At 42.5% G+C, this 18,535-nt stretch overlaps 1 protein-coding gene across 4 annotated transcripts in view; it reads left to right on the forward strand.

Moving 5' to 3' along the window:
* The window catches only part of CDK15 (cyclin dependent kinase 15), an 87,185-nt gene that overhangs the window by 45,098 nt on the left and 23,552 nt on the right, over positions 1–18,535 (forward strand). For 3 of the 4 annotated variants that reach the window (XR_010129674.1, XM_004033061.4, XM_063695097.1), the window contains exon 10: positions 3,831–3,894. Coding sequence is in view for 3 of the 4 variants with exons in the window: in XM_004033061.4 (XP_004033109.2) it covers positions 3,831–3,894 (64 nt within the window). In the remaining variant the exon portion in view is untranslated. Of the gene's footprint in view, positions 1–3,830; positions 3,895–9,410; positions 10,263–18,535 lie in introns of those variants that run through there. The other variant, XM_063695098.1, reaches the window with a different exon arrangement.

Below are 18,535 nucleotides of genomic sequence, written 5' to 3' on the forward strand. Positions count from 1 at the left end.
TCCCAGCACTTTGGGAGGCCGAGGTGGGTGGATCACCTGAGGTCAGGAGTTCAAGACCAGCCTGGTCAATATGGTGAAACCCCATCTCTACTAAAAATACAAAAACTAGCCGAGCGTGGTGGTGTGCAACTGTAGTCCCAGCTACTTGGGAGGCTGAGACAGGAGAATTGCTTGAACCCAGGAGGAGGAGGTTGCAGTAAGACAAGATCATGCCACTGCACTCCAGCCTGAGCAACAGAGTGAGACTTCATCTCAAAAAAAAAAAAAAAAAAAAGAACAGAAATTTATTTCTCACTGTTCTAGAGGCTGGAAAGTCCGAGATCAAGGCACTGTAGGCTGTTGTCCAGTGAGAGATTTGGTCTCCAAGTTAGTGCCTTGTCGCTGCATCCTTCAGAGAGGACAAATGCTGTGTCCTTACATGGTGGAAGGGTAGAAGAGCAAACGGGCCTGACTGATTCCCTCTAGCTCCTTTATAAGGGCATTCATCTCTGTGCTTGTGTCCTAATCACACGCTAAAGGTGGCTAAAGGCCCCACCTCTTAATACTGTTGCACTGGGGATAAAGTTTCAACATGAATTATGAAGAGAATACAAACATTTAAACCACAACAAGTCCTTTGCCCACTTTTTTTTTTGGAGACCGAGTCTCACTCTGTTGCCCAGGCTGGAATGCAGTGGCTTGATCCTGGCTCATTGCAACCTCCGCCTCCTGGGTTCAAGCAATTCTCCTGCCTCAGCTTCCCAAGTAGCTGGGATTACAGGTGTGCACTACCACGCCCAGCTAATTTTGTATATTTAGTAGAGACGGGGTTTCACCATGTTAGCCAGGCTGATCTCGAACTCTCGACTTCTGGTGATCCACCTGCCTCAGCCTCCCAAAGTGCTGAGATTACAGGCGTGAGCCACCGTGCCCGGCCCTTTGCCCACTGTTTAATGGGGTTGTCTTCTTGCTATTGAGTTCCTTATATATTTTTGATATTAACCCCTTATCAAATATATGGCTTGCAAATATTTTCTCCCATCGTAGGTTGTCTCTTCACTCTAATGATTGTTTCCTTTGCTCTGAAGACACTTTTTAGTTTTATTTATTCCCATTTGTCTATTTTCACATTTGTTGCCTATAAGCAGGTTAGAAAATTATACAGATTATAAATAGTTCCTGAATTTGTGTTTTACTAAACGTAGCCTACACAGATGAAAACAGGAAAGCTACTTCAGAATCTGTGATATTTGATGTCAGAAGTGCATCTCTGAAAGCAATGGGTCCATTCTAAATCTCCTAACCTCTAACCATAATTTGTTCTATATTTATCCTGAGATCTCACTCTTAGGAATAAAAACACATTGAGAAGTCCTGAGTCTTTGTTTTACTGTTTTTCTGAAGTGCCTGTAGTGTGTGTGTTTACATCTGAATAACAGCTGTCACCACTTTCTGATCAATTTTTAAAACTAATTTTAAATAAGTGTTTTTCATAAATAATCCTGGATTTAGTTCTAAAATCAGAATAAACTATGCAAACTTTGAATCCATTAATCAAAATGCTTTTAGTTTCCATTCCAACAAAGGCAGATAAACAGCCCCTTCAGACCACTGTGGTTTGAAACATAGCACTCACTGGCTGCCTTTTAAGAGCCTTCAGGGAGGGAGTAAAACAACAATTTTTGGTTTTCAGTTTCCCAGACAGTGAAGGAGAGATTTAGTAATTTTCTCAAGTGAAAAAGAATTCAATAACTTTCAAATAGAAACAGAGATCAAATTTCCAAATAAAGTATATTGAATTTTTGTTTAAACTTTTAAAATCTCAAGCTTAAAGCTTTGAACATAAGATTAAAAAATTTTTTTTTAGTATCCATTTTGTTGGCTTTAGTTAAATATCATACAAAGTAACCAACCATCTGGTAACTTTCACCTTAGAGAAAACATGATAGTGGTTGTCACCTATTTCTTCTATTGTTTTCTCTTCATTATCTTTGCTTTCTTTTCACTGCACTTTGCCAGCCAACAGAGGATGTATGGGTACATGTGACTCACACCCACTTGTTTACACATGCATCTGTGCAAATACCTAAGATGGTAGGTTAAAAAAAGAAGAATTATTTTCTTGTCCCCTGGCCTTCTCCCACAAAAGAAGAATTAGTCCAGTTGGTTTTTCAAAATGGATTCCAGGATTCTTAGTGTTCCCTCGGGCTCAGGGTGGTTGATAGGAAAAGCCTATAATCCTCTCAGTCACTTTTCAGTTTGTTTAGGGAATGGATCAAAGAAGGAAGATTTTACTGGGTGGCATGATTTTTTTATTATGTGAGGGAAAATAGCACTTCACTGTCTTTTGTTTAAAGACAAGCTTAACAGATGCTAAAAAGTACATCTCTCAGCCAGATTCCTAGTCAACAAGCTGATAGATACTAAGATTCTGGATTCTTCATTGATTATATTCAGTCATTGTTGGGCAATTGACTCCCTGCCATAATAATTGGGCCAGTATCTATAACCAGCATTTTACAGATGGATTCGCTAGACTCTGGAAGAGATGTTTCTAAAAAGAATTATAGTGAGATATGCTTCTAAGAAAAGTTATACTGTAGTAGTGTAATGAAAGCTACTAGTGTTTTATTAGTATTTCACAAGAACAATGTTACTCTGTCTCCCATATATAACTGTCTATGGGCTTTTATGATTATTCTTTAAAAAAAAAAAATACTAAGGTAATGCCTACCGGGGAACTCATGGTGCTGGCTTCATCCAAAGTCTGAGCTGTTTTGGCTTTCTATTCCGAAAGACTTTATTTTCATACATCTTAACTAAAAACTGGGGCTTTAAATTGGTCATTCAAGGCCAGGCGCGGTTGCTCATGCCTGAAATCCCAGCACTTTGGGAGGCCGAGGTGGGCGGATCACGAGGTCAGGAGATTGAGACCATCCTGGCTAACACGGTGAAACTCCGTCTCTACTAAAAATACAACACCACCACCAACAAAAATAGCCAGGCATGGTGGCTTGCATCTGTAGTCCCAGCTACTCAGGAGGCTGAGGCAGGAGAATAGTGTGAACCTGGGAGGCAGAGCTTGCAGTGAGCCGAGATCGCATCACTGCACTCCAGCCTGGGCGACAGAGTGAGACTCCGTCTCAAAAAAAAAAAAAAAAAACATCGATAATTCAAAGCATAGACCAGCCCTTTTTCAAGTGATGTTGTTCCCATGACAATCCATCAGTGAAAAACCAAATACCATATTCCAAGCTGCTAGTCACAGAGAAAACAAGCAGATGAGATGAATGTAATAGAAAAGACTAGAGTTAGTTTTGGGGTCATCTTTAGCCAACATTCCATTGCCTGAAGGTCAGTAATCTGAATCCTTTTTAATTTGAGCACATCAGGGAACAGCTGAATACCCATGCTGAGGCATAATTTAAGCTGTCAAGTGTCTCCTGTCAATATACATGTGGTCTTCTGATGCAAGGCAAAGAGACAGTCACTCCTGCTTCTTTATATCCCTAGCTCCCAACATGGTGTCCTAATGCATGATAATCATGCAGTAAATGTTCAGTGATGAGAACATGACTTTGAGCAAGGCTGTATGATCTGCCTCAGAACAAGTGAGTCAGTAAGAATGCAGGCCCCGGACCATAGGAATGTATTACAGTTTTGCCCAAGAAACCACAAACGTTGGAAACACTCAAGTTTCTTTCTCGTATACATCAGCTGGTGTCATGCAATGGGACATACATCTGACGCTTCCCTGTTCTTCCCTGATCTGTCCTGCATGTCTCCATACCTCTTCCATCCACCTCATCTCCCCACCTCACCTTTCTTTTTCTTTGTTTGGCTTTATATAGGTGCTGGGAGTCCCTACAGAGGATACTTGGCCGGGAGTCTCCAAGCTACCTAACTACAATCCAGGTAATATTGATCTGAGCTTCTGAATACTCTGAGAATTAGTAATGTAAGGAGAGCATTGGCCATGCTAACAGGGCTTTCTTGTATTGTGAACTCAGCGGCAAAGATGGGTGTAGAGGAATTTCTACATTCATATATTCCCTGACTAATCTTTGTGTGAGGAAGACACTGAAAGAGTAGCTGAGGTTAGACCAGTTCCCCAGCTCTGTAAAACACAAGTGGCAAGCTGAATAGAATTTGAAATGACTATTACTGTGGATTCCACATCCATTGTCAAATACCCAATGGCTCAAAAGAACAACTCAAAAGATGGGCTCACTTTTGGGCCCCCTGACTGTCATAAGTGTATTGATTAGTATTGAATTTCATATGTATAAAAAGAAAGCTAATGCAACAGAACAGAGGTAGAGGCTCGCTAGGCCTAGGACATGCCAAGTAAGCTGTCTGTAGATTATACTTACTAAGAGTTCATTCATTGCCTGTAAACCTGACACTTGGTCATTGTCTCTCACACATTTCATCTTTCAAGACTGGCTTCTGGGATGGATTTAGAAGTGCTGGAAGTGTTATCCATGGGGGAGTTCTTTGAGAAGCTGTCACAGGGCCACATCAGAGGGATCAGATTAAGCAGTAGTCACTTCAAGGATGTTGAGACAGAGGGGAGGAGACAGGCACTGAACTACAGGATGAAGGATCATATTAGAAGCTGAAGAAGCAAATAAAGCCCATGCCAAAGCTGAGCTCTCACTGGCAGGGTTGAAGGGGAGGTAGAAAGGTACAGATAATGACAAGATTAGGGTGGATATGCTCCAAGCCAGATTTTTCTAGTCTTTATGGTCTTACATTGTTCCATTACTAAAAATGAAATCTTCCCAAATTGTTGTCCTTACTAACTTTTTTTTTTTTTTTGAGATGGAGTTTTGCTCTTATCGCCCAGGCTGGAGTGCAGTGACACGATCTCGGCTCACTGCAACCTCCACCTCCTGGGTTCAAGCAATTCTCCTGCCTCAGCCTCCCCAAGTAGCTGAGACTACAGGCACCCGCCACCATGCCCAGCTAATTTTTTGTATTTTTAGTAGAGATGAGGTTTCACCATGTTGGCCAGGCTGGTCTCGAACTCCTGACCTCAGGTGATCCACTTGCTTCAGCTTCCCAAAATGCTGGGATTACAGGCATGAGCCACCGTGCCTGGCCTGTTGTCCTTACTAACTTTGGTATGAGATTATCCTGGAAGGGTTTCCTGAGAGCAAGAAATTGTAGGTAGAGTTAAAATGTGATTAAAGAAGAAAATAAAATACATAGGGAGCTGGGGGCTCTTTTTCTTATTTTCTTTAGCATCCAATACTTTTGCTTACAGCTATCCATAGGGATCAGGCATCTTGAACTACCAGGATTATGGAAGCCCTACAGCAAGCTAAAGACTAACTGTAAAGTCCTTTCAGCTGCTTTGTGAATGGTTATATCTATTGCTAAAAGGACTTAATATCATTTGCAAATAGTTTATGATTTCTAACTATTTTTCTAGAGTTTAACACCTGAGAAAAATGCTACTCTCTGGTCACAGGACTTAGAATACTGCCTATTTCCATTGGTCTGAGATAGAGAAAAAAGAACAAGTTTCTTGTGGAGCCGTGGTCCAGTCTGCAAATTGCTCCTATCTCCAGTTGCCATGGTTTCCAGGAGAACGTGGCTCTCATCTTTTCCTGCCCTGCCTGTACTTCTCCCTGTCCACTCTGTTCTCTATTTTCCCTCAGTTTCCTAACTGAGGATGCCAGCAGAAGTTTAGAGTCACAGATGGATTGTAGGAAACAATTTGGATGATGCCAATACAAAGCTACTGTGGTGGGCATATGCTGCTCCCCCAAACTTCAGACATTTGGGTTTCAGGTTGGTCCAGGCAATCAACAGTGATCCTTAATACAAAATGTCTTGGTGAAAGCAATAATCAAGAAACTTGGCCAAAGTGCTTCCCTGCCAGATTGTGTGCTTAATAAGATAACTGGGTTCCAATAAAACAGAGAAAATATGTTACATTTTAAAAAATTTTCTGTTGTTTCAAAACAATGTGCAGTTTTTCTATATAAGAAGAAAAGTCTCCAGGCCCAACATCCATAGGGCTCATCATCCATTGTTTTTCTTTTAAGTTTTCAATTTAATCCAAATAAGTCAAAAATTTTCAGGCACCTACTATCTGCCAGGTGCTGTGCCGTGTGCTGGGGCTACACAGATGGAGAGGGTGCATTCTTGGATCTCTAGTGTTTGGGTTTGGATTCATTCACCCACACTCTTTCACCAGTTCTCTTTGTTACTGGGGTGCTCATTTGTGAGCCCTGCTTCCATGGCTTGGAGAGTTTGTGGCTGTGGGCCAGGCTGAGCTTATGGAGCAAAGGGAGTTGGAACCTTAGCCATAGACAAGATGTCTAAACCTGGATTTGGAAATCTTAAAAGTCCAGCCTATCTTGGGCCATGGGGTCAGTATTATTGATAACTCAATCCCAAGGACTGTGTTTTAAAAGGGTCTTCAACATCTGCATTTCAGGAACATCCTCTTACGTGAGTCAATAAGTTCCTTTTGAGCCACCCCCTACCCATCCCCATCCCTGAGCTGCTGTGGCTTCTAAATACTTGAATGTCAGTGATTAAGGGGAGCAGAAGACAAGCTGGGAGCCAGGAAAATGTCACAGATGAGCACCGTGTCAGCAGCATTCTGGATGAGCTTCCCCATTCCTTTCCTTTTCATTCTAAGTAGTCCTAGGAGCCCCCAAACTTTGAATCAGCCAGTACAATTTTGAGGGAGTCCAATTGTCCGGAACTTGGGAGAACCATCCAGTGTCCATCTACACCCATGCCTCCATTTCTAGGCCTTATCTGGACACCTCTAGGAGGACAGCAAAGTTTCCGTTTGTACAGCTTTTAAAAAGTCACCTGATGCTGACCCAGTCAGATTTCTCTGACAGTTAACTGTTTTCTTGGAGCTTTGATGAGCAGGGTTGTAAGTTTTCTAGCCATCAATTCAGATTCTAGTGCCTGATTAAACCTGGGCAAGGTAAGAGGGTTGTATAATTTTGGAAACTTGCTTTTCCTTCCCTCTCTCCCTCCCTTCCTTCCTTCCCTTTCTCCCCCCCTCCCTTCCTTCCCTTTCTCCCTCCCTCCCTTCCTTCTCTCTCTCTCTTTCCCTCCCTTCTTTCCTTCCTTCTCTCTCTTTCACTCCCTCCCTCCCTTCCTTTCTTTCTGTCTCCCCCACTCCCCGTTTTAAGCAAGCTGGCTGAGAACTCTGTGTCCTCCACTTCAAAGGGCCAGTTGTCTTATTTTGATGTGGGCAGATTGAAAAGTAGGCTTTGAAAAGTAGGCGCTTTTTTTGTTTAATCTTTTCTCTTGGGATAGCTTTCAGAGCAATATATCCAAGTGTCAGTGAGGGGGTTCTGACGAGCACGGATTCCCAGACTCTCAGCAGGATCATTCTCTAACAGAGATATAAAAGTGAAATATTAAAAACCCTGGAACGTGAACTCCATCTGCAGAGTACCCAGTGTCTTGCCTGCTTTCACCAAGAGAAAAAAAATAAATCTTGAAAAAAGAGGGAGGAGAAAAAAAGTGTTTTGAGTAAGAGGTTTACAGGTTTAGTAGAGCATAGTAACATCCCCTCAAAGAAGTGGGTGTTGCTCTGTGACCCCCCAAAACGTTCCTCCTTTGACTCAGCCGCCAGAACACTCACACTCCTCCGGCAGCACACCCCCTTTTCACATGCTAACTGAGGCGCCCGTGATTGGCTGAACAATAAACTGGTCACACTTGCTAAAGGGCTGCCGTCTTTCACACAATTAGCCAAGACACATTAATCAAGCTGGCGGGCCGGGGCTGCGCAGGCCTCCTGCAGTGGGGGAGGGGAGAGAGTTTGGTGAGTCTTAATAATACTCCACAGGAAGCAATAAAGAACCGCAAGCTGGAGAGGATTCTGCTATCAGAAAGTTGGAAGAGTTTAAAGCCCCAATGGATGCCGTAGCTAGAATGGACAGGAGTTGTGGCGCTGAAGATCCCAGAAACTTAGAGCAAATTGAATGTTGGTCTTGGCTAAAATCTGCTAGTAGAAGACAGTATCGTGCATTCAAATGGCAAACCTCTAGAGACATTTTTACAAAGTTCCTTTAGCCTTCTTAGCTCTCCCTACCACTCCCACGAAAATGCACTCAGGAGCCACTCCCCTTTGAAGACTCAAGCACTGGGCAGTGGCTATGCCAAACCATACAGTGTAGGTTTCACCATCAGAACCAATAGAAATGAAGAATATACAAGAAGCAGAGAATACCATTCTGGATGAGATTTCCATTCCTTTCCATTTCATTCAAAGTAGTCATAAGCACCCCCAAACTTTGAATTCAGCCAGTACAATTTGAGGGAGCCCAGCGGGGAGCCCAATCGAGAGTTCTCTCAATTTAGAACAAATTAAGAGAAAGTATTAGCTGGAAAGGTATTGGTCCTAAACTAAGCATCTGAAGGGTATTAAAAATAGTTAATTTTGAGAGAGAAAAAGTTAACATTTGTATTTTTAATAATATTTTCTGATTTTTCTTTCTCAAATTCCCTTTAAATAGATGTTCCAATGGCAATACAGAGCTGATAAGATCATACCTTAGAACTCAGTTTGCTACAGAATCATGTAGAGCTTTTAAGAGAATCAACTAAATATTTAGACATTTCTCAACTAAAGTAAACGGAGGCCTTACTCCTCTGGAGGTTGTCCAGTCACCATCTCATTAGATGCAAAGATCCTGCGATAAAGAGAAACTTTTTTTCTTGCCTACATGATTGCAGCCCAGTTGTGGTTTTTAATGTGTCATTGATTGTTTCATCCAACTCCTTTTGCTCCACTGAAAGGGTCTGTCATAGCTCTGTTTGCTTCCTTAAACACGGTTTTTGAAAGCGCTCACGCTGTGTGAGCTCAAATCCCAGCATTAATGTACTGCTGGGTTCATTTCACCAAACTCAAAAGCGCTGAGTTTAAATCCCTCTCAATTCCATTTGAGGCACCAGAAGACTTTATCCTTCTCCACTAATGGTTCCAAGTTTACATCTAGATACTGGGGGTCAAGGACAGGAGAGGATTTAGAAATAACAGTGCATGACATTAGTCAATGCATTTGCCAAATTGGCAATTAGTTCCTGATGTGCGTGCAAAGCATTTTATTCCTGTCTCTTTGATGCTTGTTCCCATAAAGAAGGGAATAGGGTCCACAGAGGCCTTCAAACTTTTAAAGAAATATCTGCTGAAAATCATGCCTGATTTGTGACATGAGCTCAGCCGCAGGGAAGCATCCGGGATTATCCTGGTTATTTTAGTCCTAGGAAAGAACACTGCACGTGGGAAGTTTTTCCACTAGAAGAACGTAATGAAAATCAAAAGGCAGGAAAGCGGTACTAAAAGCCCTGCAGGGACCAGAATCAGATGTACCATAAGCGACAGGCCAGGGGATGCCCAGTTGTTTTTCAGTATGCTTGCTTTATCAACTTCTGACCACCAGGTGGAAGCAAGAAACAGCATGGATGGCATACTGACATCGGACAGCATCGTACTGCAGCAATGCAGCCTTGTTCTAGGAATGTCTTATTTTGACCTTAAATCCGGTGTGAGAGCTTCACTGCGTCTGAAACCACTATGAGACAGAAGATGATTAAAATGATCCTTGTCCCCACTGGGATGATAAAGAGCTATTCTGCTTTGGGCTCAAAGAGTTCTGAGCAAGTCTCTGTGTTTGCTGTGAGCACAAGCTAAGGTCTGCATCTGGGTCGGCATCAGCTTGGTTGTATGAGCTATTAGCCAAGGGAGTTATTCAGTGGGTTGAACTAAGGGGAAAGATATTGATAAAAGAGGCTTTAACTGCAGGCATCAATTCATATGGAACTGTAAGTCCAAGCTCCCCCTTTTACTATCTGGGGTAACTTGAGGAAGTTACTTATTTCCTAGTTCTGTAATCTGCAAAATGGGAGAAATCCTATCATTGTAAAAGTGTTTCCTATGTGCCAGACACAGAACATACACAATTGCTAATCCTATTACTGCCTGCCAAGATCGATGCTGGGTGGAGTAGCCGGATTCTACAGATGAGGAAACAGAGGCTTTCTCCTAGGCTCACAGAGAGGTGTATACTTATTGGAAATGGCTGAAATCTGCATCCAAACCTTGTTCTCCTTTCATTAATCATGTTGTATCCCTCTGTCTCATTTTGCAGGATGAGTCTGAAAAATAAATGATATTGAATTGCATCTGCTATAGTGCCTAACTTTTAGTAGGTGCTCAATAAAAGTTCCCATTCGGTTTTTTTTGTTGGTTTGTTTTTTTGTTTTTCTTTTGTTTTTTTTTTTTTTAGATGAAGTCTCACTTGTCACCCAGGCTGGAGTGCAGTGGCATGATCTTGGCTCACCGCAACCTCCGCCTCCTGGGTACAAGCGGTTCTCCTGCTTCAGCCTCCCGAGTAGGTGGGAATACAGGCGCACGCCACTGAACCCAGCTAATTTTTGTATTTTTAGTAGAGACAGGGTTTCACCATGTTGGCTAGGCTGGTCTCGAACTCCTGACCTCAAGTGATCTACCTGCCTCAGCCTCCCAAAGTGCTGGGATTACAGGTGTGAGCCACTGCCTCCATTTGGTTTTTTACATAGTGTGGAAGTTCAGCTGCTCAGTGACTTGCCATGGTTCAGACCCAGTGACAGGTGTGTGAGAACTGATGCTATCTCTGCTCCCTTAGAAATCTTGGCTTTCTTCTAGAGGTCAGAAATACCTCCAGGCACCAGAACTGACTTTTGTTTTTACTTGCATGGCCTAAACCTTGCCTGAATCCGCACATCCTAAGAGCTGACTCTGAGTTTTCAAACGCCTACCTAAGTCAGTTGTGTGCCCGTTAAGGCTGTTCTTATTTGGTGATGGGTCCATTCTGCTCCCCACACCTGGACTGCAGTAATATGTCTGCCCACTCTATGCCCACAGGGCCTTTCCCTGGGAGAATCCTTGTCATCTACATGCTACACAATGGGTATCCAGTAAGGGCTACTAAATCACAGACAACATTAGTGTTACCATTGTTAATTTCACCCAAACATGGTATAGTGGAAAGAGTGCTGAAGTTTTCTACAGAGCACACCTGACCACTTCTAGTGCTTCTAGTGTTTTACACAAGCCCCCTACCTGGCACATAATAAGTAGTCAGTAGATATTTGTGAAATGAAATCAATGACTAAGAGTTAGAAAACCTGAGTTCTAGTTCCAATTGCACCCTCTTGGACTCTAAATAATTCTTATTGTCTGCTTTGCAAAGAAGAACATATAAGTTATTATTCACCTTATTAATGGTAATAATAATTGAGGGTTAACTATGAGCTAGACACTTTACATATTTTACTTTACTTTGGTTCACAGCAGCCTTATCAGATAGAGACAATGTTGTAAACCCTACTTTACTGATGAGAGAGCTGAGGCTTTGAGAGAGGTATGTGACTTGCCTAGGGTCACCTAACCAGGAAGGGGGTGACCTAGAATATCCACACCTGTTGGACTCCAAGGGGGTCGTAGCTGTATTCCACTTTACCTTAATTATCAAAGGGCAGATATAATGATTTGGTAATTAAAACAGTGCCCTAGACTGGGGACTGGCGGTAAACTTTTGCAGGTTCATTTCCAAATGATTATGTCTTTCCACCCAGACTTGATTTTAGAATCTGTGAGCCTGGCGACATATTTCAGGAGTGTAATCTGAGTGGAGTTCCTACCCTGGGACTCCAGCAGCCTCCCTCGCTACAGCTAATGAAGCCACTGGCGTTCACTGAATCTATGAACCTTGATTGGGCTCATTACTGTCTCACTTCTGGAGCGCTGCTGAAAGCTCCTGGGGAGTTACTATTAACATCTTTATTAACCCGTCCCCCAAATCAGTCAGTGAAATTAATTTAGATACACAGCCACTTTGATCTTCATTAATGGTTGCTTCTAGTTTCTACATTTATTTTTAGTTTTCTCATCTTTAATTTATTTGGTGTCAATTATTAGTTTTTATTGAGGGAGGAGTAGATGATCTTAAAGTAATTAAGATTAGGAAAAATTGCAAGTGAGTGAAAGCAGGTAAAAAGTATTTTTTCTAAAGTAAAACCCCAAGAATATATACAATTTTAATTTATTAATTAAAAAATAATAAATAAATGTTCTTAATGTTAAAAAGAAATAAAAGTTCCTTCCAAGTTGAAGAATAAAAGAGGCCTCAAGGTGCCAAATAACATGTAAATGGCTCAAACCAGAGCCTCCTTCTCCATGTTTATGGCCAGTGCTTTGCACCATCAAGCTCTGTAAAACACAGAGCTGGGGCTGGGTGTGGTGGCTCACTCCTGTAATCCCAGCACTTTGGGAGGCCGAGGCGGGTGGATCACTTCTGTAATCCCACCACTTTGGGAGGCCGAGGCAGGCGGATCACTTGAGGTCAGGAGTTCGAGATCAGCCTGGCCAACATGGTGAAACCCCGTCTCTACTAAAAATACAAAAATTAGCCAGGTGTGGTGGCAGGCACCTGTAATCCCAGCTACTCAGGAGACTGAGGCAGGAGAATCACTTGAACCCAGGAGGCAGAGGCTGCAGTGAGCCAAGATCATGCCGCTGCACTCTAGCCTGGGCAACAGAGTGAGACTCCATCTCAGAAAAACAACAACAACAACAACAAAAAACACACATAAACAGAGCAGGTACACAAGTGGGCTCACCTGAGTTACTTTAACGTTTTTAAAGTAAGGTTTAATATATTTATTTCATTTTTATTTTTCATCCAACCGTCTACTTCTTATTTATTCAGCAAATATGTATTGAATGCTAGGTACTAGGGACTGAGAGAGTAAAAAATAAATATGACACTGGTACCTGCCTTCCAGGAATATAGTCTAGAGGGGAAAATAAATAAATAATACAATGTGGGAAGTATACTACAGCAGCATTGCCTGGGGATCTTTAAGAAACTAGGGAAATCTTGGACTTGGCTGTGATATGACAAGAAAGAACAGGAAAATAAAAGAAAAGAAGGAACTAGGGAAACGGCCCTCTTAATTTGGGGAATTTAGGGATAGTTTTATTTATTTATTTTTTGAGATGAAGTCTCACTCTGTCACCCAGGCTGGGGTACAGTGGCGCGATCTTGGCTCACTGCAACCTCCACCTCCAGGGTTCAAGTGATTCTCGTGCCTCAGCTTCCCAAGTAGCTGGGATAACAGGCGTGCGGCCCCATGCCCAGTTAATTTTTCTATTTTTAGTAGAGACGGGGGTTTCACCATGTTGGTCAGGCTGGTCTCGAACTCCTGACCTCAAGTGATCCACCCACCTCAGCCTTCCAAAGTGCTGGGATTACAGGCATAAGCCACCATGCCTGCCCTAGGGATGGTTTTTAAAGAAAGAGATGTGAGCTTGGCCTCCCAAAGTGCCAGGATTACAGGCATGAGCCACTGTGCCCGGCCACCCCTGCTATTTTATTCAAAGGAAACAGAAGGGGGAAGGAACAGATTTATAGAGAAGGTAATGAGTATAAGGTTTTAACATTTTGAGATTAAGGTATCTGTGGAACCACAAAATGGAGATATCTAAAAAGCAAGTAGAAATATAAACTGTGAGTACAAAAGTCCAGCCTAGAAATACAGAAGTCACGTGCTTAAATCGGTATTTAAAGCCTCAGGTGTGAATTTAGTTGCCCAAGGGAGAGAGTGTAGAGAAAGAAGAAAGGACAATGAGGGAACCCTGTGGGGCCAGTACTGCAGGACTGGGTAGAGGGAAGGGAGTCTTTAGAAGCTGAGAAGGAACAGCCAGAGGAGCTAAAGGAGACTAGTAGGTAATCCTAGCAATACCATGGAAATCATATGGCCAGCACTCACTGGAAGAGAGCTGGGTTCCATGCCTGTGTATTCTCAATGCTGAGCTCATTGGCTGCATGTGGTGGCCCTTCAATATTTGTGGAGACTACAAGGAGTGGTCAATGTCAAATGATGCCTCATTAAATACAACACTCACTGAAAAGCATGATCAAGCCATAGGTCAAAAATCATTTGTTGGGGTAGACAGAGTTCAGTCATAGCCCTGCCTCTAAGAGAGGGGAGAGTCCTGACTATGCCCATTCCCTCCACCTTCTCCATCCACCAGGAGCAAGGCCTGGTCTCTCCTTCCTTTACAGAGACCTCAGGAACAGGCTTTAGCGGATGGGATATTTTCTCAGAATCCACAGAAAGTTTTGATTCACAATTAGAAAAGTGATACGCTACAAATATGAGTTGGAGGACCAAGGTTGAACAATGCCAAGGAGCACCCTCAGTGAGGACACTGGCTTTTAGAGCATCCTGATGATGCTCAAAGGGGACTCTAAAGCTTGGGAAGGGCCAGGTGCAGTGGCTCACGCCTTTAATCCCAGCATTTTGGGAGGCCGAGGTGGGTGGATCACCTGAGGTTAGCAGTTCAAGACCAGCCTGGCCAACATGATGAAACCCCATCTCTACTAAAAATACAAAAATTAGCCAGGTGTGGTGGTGTGTGCCTATAGTTCCAGCTACTCGGGAGGCTGAGGCAGGAGAATCTCTTGAACCTGGGAGGCAGAAGTTGAAGTGAGCCAAGATCGTGCCACTGCACTCCAGCCTGGGCGACAGAGCAAGATTCCATCTCAAAAAAAAAAAAAAAAAAAAAAAAGCTTGGGAAGCCTTGAGCCAAATACTAGAGAAACTTCCAAGCCAGCTACCTGAGGAAGAGTGAAGCAAACAGTTGTGAGGGCATGAGTGAATGTGTGTGTGTGTGTGTGTGTGTTTGGGGTGAGGGTGAAGGGCATGTAGGAGAAAAAGAGTTACAGATTTTGGCAGTGCAGTTTTCAAGTTACTGCTTCAGATAGTGAAATAAGGCTAACAACATTATCAACTATTTAAATATACGGTATCTCAAGAATGCATTGTATTCAGGAAATTCCAGAGGTGTAGTTCAGTAGACAGCACTATAAGATAACCTTAGGGTGATTGTGGCAAGACTATAGTAACTAGAAAATGTTTTACCTTGAGCTGAGACTCAGAATGGTGCAGTCATGTTTTACTAAATCAATCAACAAATCTCTGTTGACTAAGGTTACCAGATTTGAATTCCGTTGTGAAATGAGCTTTATTAAATATTTATGAAAAATGGACTATTTTTACTATGGTAGCAATAGTTCTGCCCTCATTTTGATTTCACTCCACTTAGTTTGGAAATTTAAATGCTCTGCTTTATTACTTTCCTTTTGCAACTTTGCCTTTCCTGCCTCGAATTCCAATTGAACTCAAATGAGAACTGTTTTTAGAGAGAACTGCAGAGGGATGAGAAGGAGAAAAATCAGGTCTAATGATTTACTCTTGTCTTTGGAAGGAGAAGGGAAACAAGCTACCTCCAGACCTATTATTTTTAGAGGCTATTGAAGCCAGAGAAACCAGACTCCTCTTGAAATGGTGCTGTGTGAAATGCCTATCTGTTTGTGGATCATTCTCTCACTGATCACTCACAGCTTACCTACTGGGAAAAATCAATGGGAGAGAGGCAAGGTCATTCAGCCTCAGGTTATCTGCCTGAGTGGGAGGGCAGGCCACAAACAGGCGATGGGCTTTGCTTCTGCTTAATAGCAGCTCCCTGACTGACCCGGACACATCCATTCCTGTCTCAGCTAATGTAGCTACAAAATAGAGGTGAGAGGGGCGTCAGCACAATCCTTCTACCCCAAACATGGACTCAAGTACAAAATGTTGTTACTCCTGGGGTCCTGGGGCAACTATTACAGGTCATCCTTTTCTGGCAGAATTTACGAGAACTGAATTTTCCCTTGTCATGCTTCCTCTCTCACAGCCCTGAACAAACATATTAAGTATGTGTCAGACACTGTGTTCTGCAACATGTATATATATTGATTAATTAAATTCTTACAACAACCTCATTTGAGTTGTTACAGATGAGGAAATGAGCCTCAGAGAAGTGTTTGTTGAGTTGCTGGTGAGTGATAGACCCTGCCCTCTTTGCTAGACCAAAGGTCCTCTGCCTTAGCTCCTCACTGGAAAATTCTGGAGACCATTGAAGACATAATAACCGCCCAGGCATGGTGGCTCATGCCTGTAATCCTAACACTTTGGGAGGCTGGGGCTGGAGGATTGCTGGAAACTGGAGTTTGAGACCATCCTGGGCAACATAGGGAGACCCCATCTCTACAGAAAATTTTAAAAATTAGCCAGAAGTGGTGGTGTGCACTTATGATCCCAGCTACTCAGGAGGCTGAGGCAGGAGAATGGCTTGAGACCGGGAGGTCAAGGATGCAGTGAGCTGTGATCATGCTCATGCCATTGCACTCCAGCCTGGGCAACAGAATGAGAACCTCTTTCAAAAACCAAAAGAAACTCATAATAACAGTACAATAAGTAACCAATGTCTGGACCCTTCCCAGGCTAGTTGAGTCAAACCTCAGGGCTTCCTTTCTCGTAAAGATTTCCAGACGATGCCAGTATGCAGCTCCCTTTGAGAACCTACCTCTCCAAAATGAGAGGTCAGAACCAAAAGAAGAAAAGGAATAAGATTAACACTTACTGAGCCCCTACGACTGGCCACGTGCTTAATCTTTTGTAATTCTCCCAGCAACTGGAAAATGATTCCCACTTTACAGATTTGGAAACTTCTCAATTATTTAACCAGAGAGGCTAAGCAATTTCCCTAAAGTCTCAAAGCTCGTAAGTGGCAAAAAGGAGACTTGAGCTTGGGCTTGTGTTCATGTTACCATACTACCAAGCTAAGAAACACAGCACTGACCCACACTGAGGACTCAGAAGAAATCAAGTCAGACTTAGAGGAACTGGGGCTTGGAGCAAGTTAGAATTTTAGTAGAAGACATTTAGAGGAGGTTTCCAAGGAGAACTAACAATAAGGCAGAAACACCTGAGTGGGAGAGAGAGGGATGTTATGTCAGAAAGGGAGAGAAGCAGGAAAAAAAGAGACAAAGAGTGAAGAAATTTTTATATTACATTTACTATGCTACTTTCACAACCCTATGCAGTAGAAACTATTACTATCCCTCTTCTGCAGGTGGGAAAACTGAGGCCCAGTGAGGTTAAGCAATATCTTCTGGTCACACAGCTGGTAAGAAGCATAGTGTGGGTTCACCCGGGTCCTGGGTCCAAGTGCCTGGCCACGCATTGTTTATACTGCCCATAACTTTTCAGAGGAAGGGAAAGAGGAAGGAAAAGCAGATAGGATTTATTTTGTTTAATGGTCCAGAGCAGGCATTTTGCACTCATTATTTCATTGGTTCGCTTCAGGTGAATACCACCTTCAATTTGCATTGAGAAAACTGAGGCTTGCCCCTACAGAATGTGAGAAAATTTTTGCAATCTACCCATCTGACAAAGAGCTAATATCCAGAATCTGCAAAGAACTTAATTTACAAAAAAAAAAAAAAACCATCAAAAAGTAGGCAAAGGATATGAACAGACACTTCTCAAAAGAAGACATTTATGCAGCCAACAGACACACACAAAAATGTTCATCATCACTGGTCATCAGAGAAATGCAAATCAAAACCACAATGAGATACCATCTCACACCAGTTAGAATGGCAATCATTAAAAAGTCAGGAAACAACAAATGCTGGAGAGGATGTGGAGAAATAGGAATGCTTATACACTGTTGGTGGGAGTGTAAACTAGTTCAACCATTGTGGAAGACAGTGTGGTGATTCCTCAAGGATCTAGAACTAGAAATACCATTTGACCCAGCGATCCCATTACTGGGCATATACCCAAAGGATTATAAATCATGCTATTATAAAGACACATGCACATGTATATTTATTGTGACACTATTCACAATAGCAAAGACTTGGAACCAACTCAAATGTCCATCAATGATAGACTGGATTAAGAAAATGTGGCACATATACACCATGGAATACTATGCAGCCATAAAAAGGATGAGTTCATGTCATTTGCAGGGACATGGATGCAGCTGGAAACCATCATTCTGAGCAAACTATCGCAAGGACAGAAAACTAAACACCGCATGTTCTCACTCACAGGTGGGAATTGAACAATGAGAACACTTGAACACAGGGCGGGGAACATCACACACCGGGGCCTGTCGTGGGGTGGGGGGCAGGGGGAGGGATAGCATTAGGAGAAATAGCTAATGTAAATGATGAGTTAATGGGAGCAGCAAACCAACATGGCTCATGTATACCTGTGTAACAAACCTGCAGGTTGTGCACCTGTACCCTAGAACTTAAAGTACAACAATGAAAAAAATTAAATTAAAAAAATCAGAAAAAAAAGAAAGAAAACTGAGGGTTGCCATGGATGGTCAAAGTATCTTACATGAGGTCTCAGCAAAACTGAAGCAGCAGAGTCTGTATTGAAACCCTAAGTCAGCTAACCCCCAACCCACGTGCCACAAGAACCCCACTCAAGTTAGAAAGAGTATTAAAATATTGAAGGCCAAAAACACAGCACATAGACCTCTCAGAAGGGAAAAATAGAAAATGGGAAAGGATGGAAATGGATTTCATTTTGTTGATTTAAATTGGGAGATGACAGAATGAGCAAATATTTCGATTTTGTTTGGCCAGGGAAGAGCTGTAAATAGGCAGCAGAA

This window comes from Gorilla gorilla, chromosome 11 (assembly GCF_029281585.2).
Source record: "Gorilla gorilla gorilla isolate KB3781 chromosome 11, NHGRI_mGorGor1-v2.1_pri, whole genome shotgun sequence".
Taxonomy (NCBI): Eukaryota; Metazoa; Chordata; class Mammalia; order Primates; family Hominidae; genus Gorilla; species Gorilla gorilla.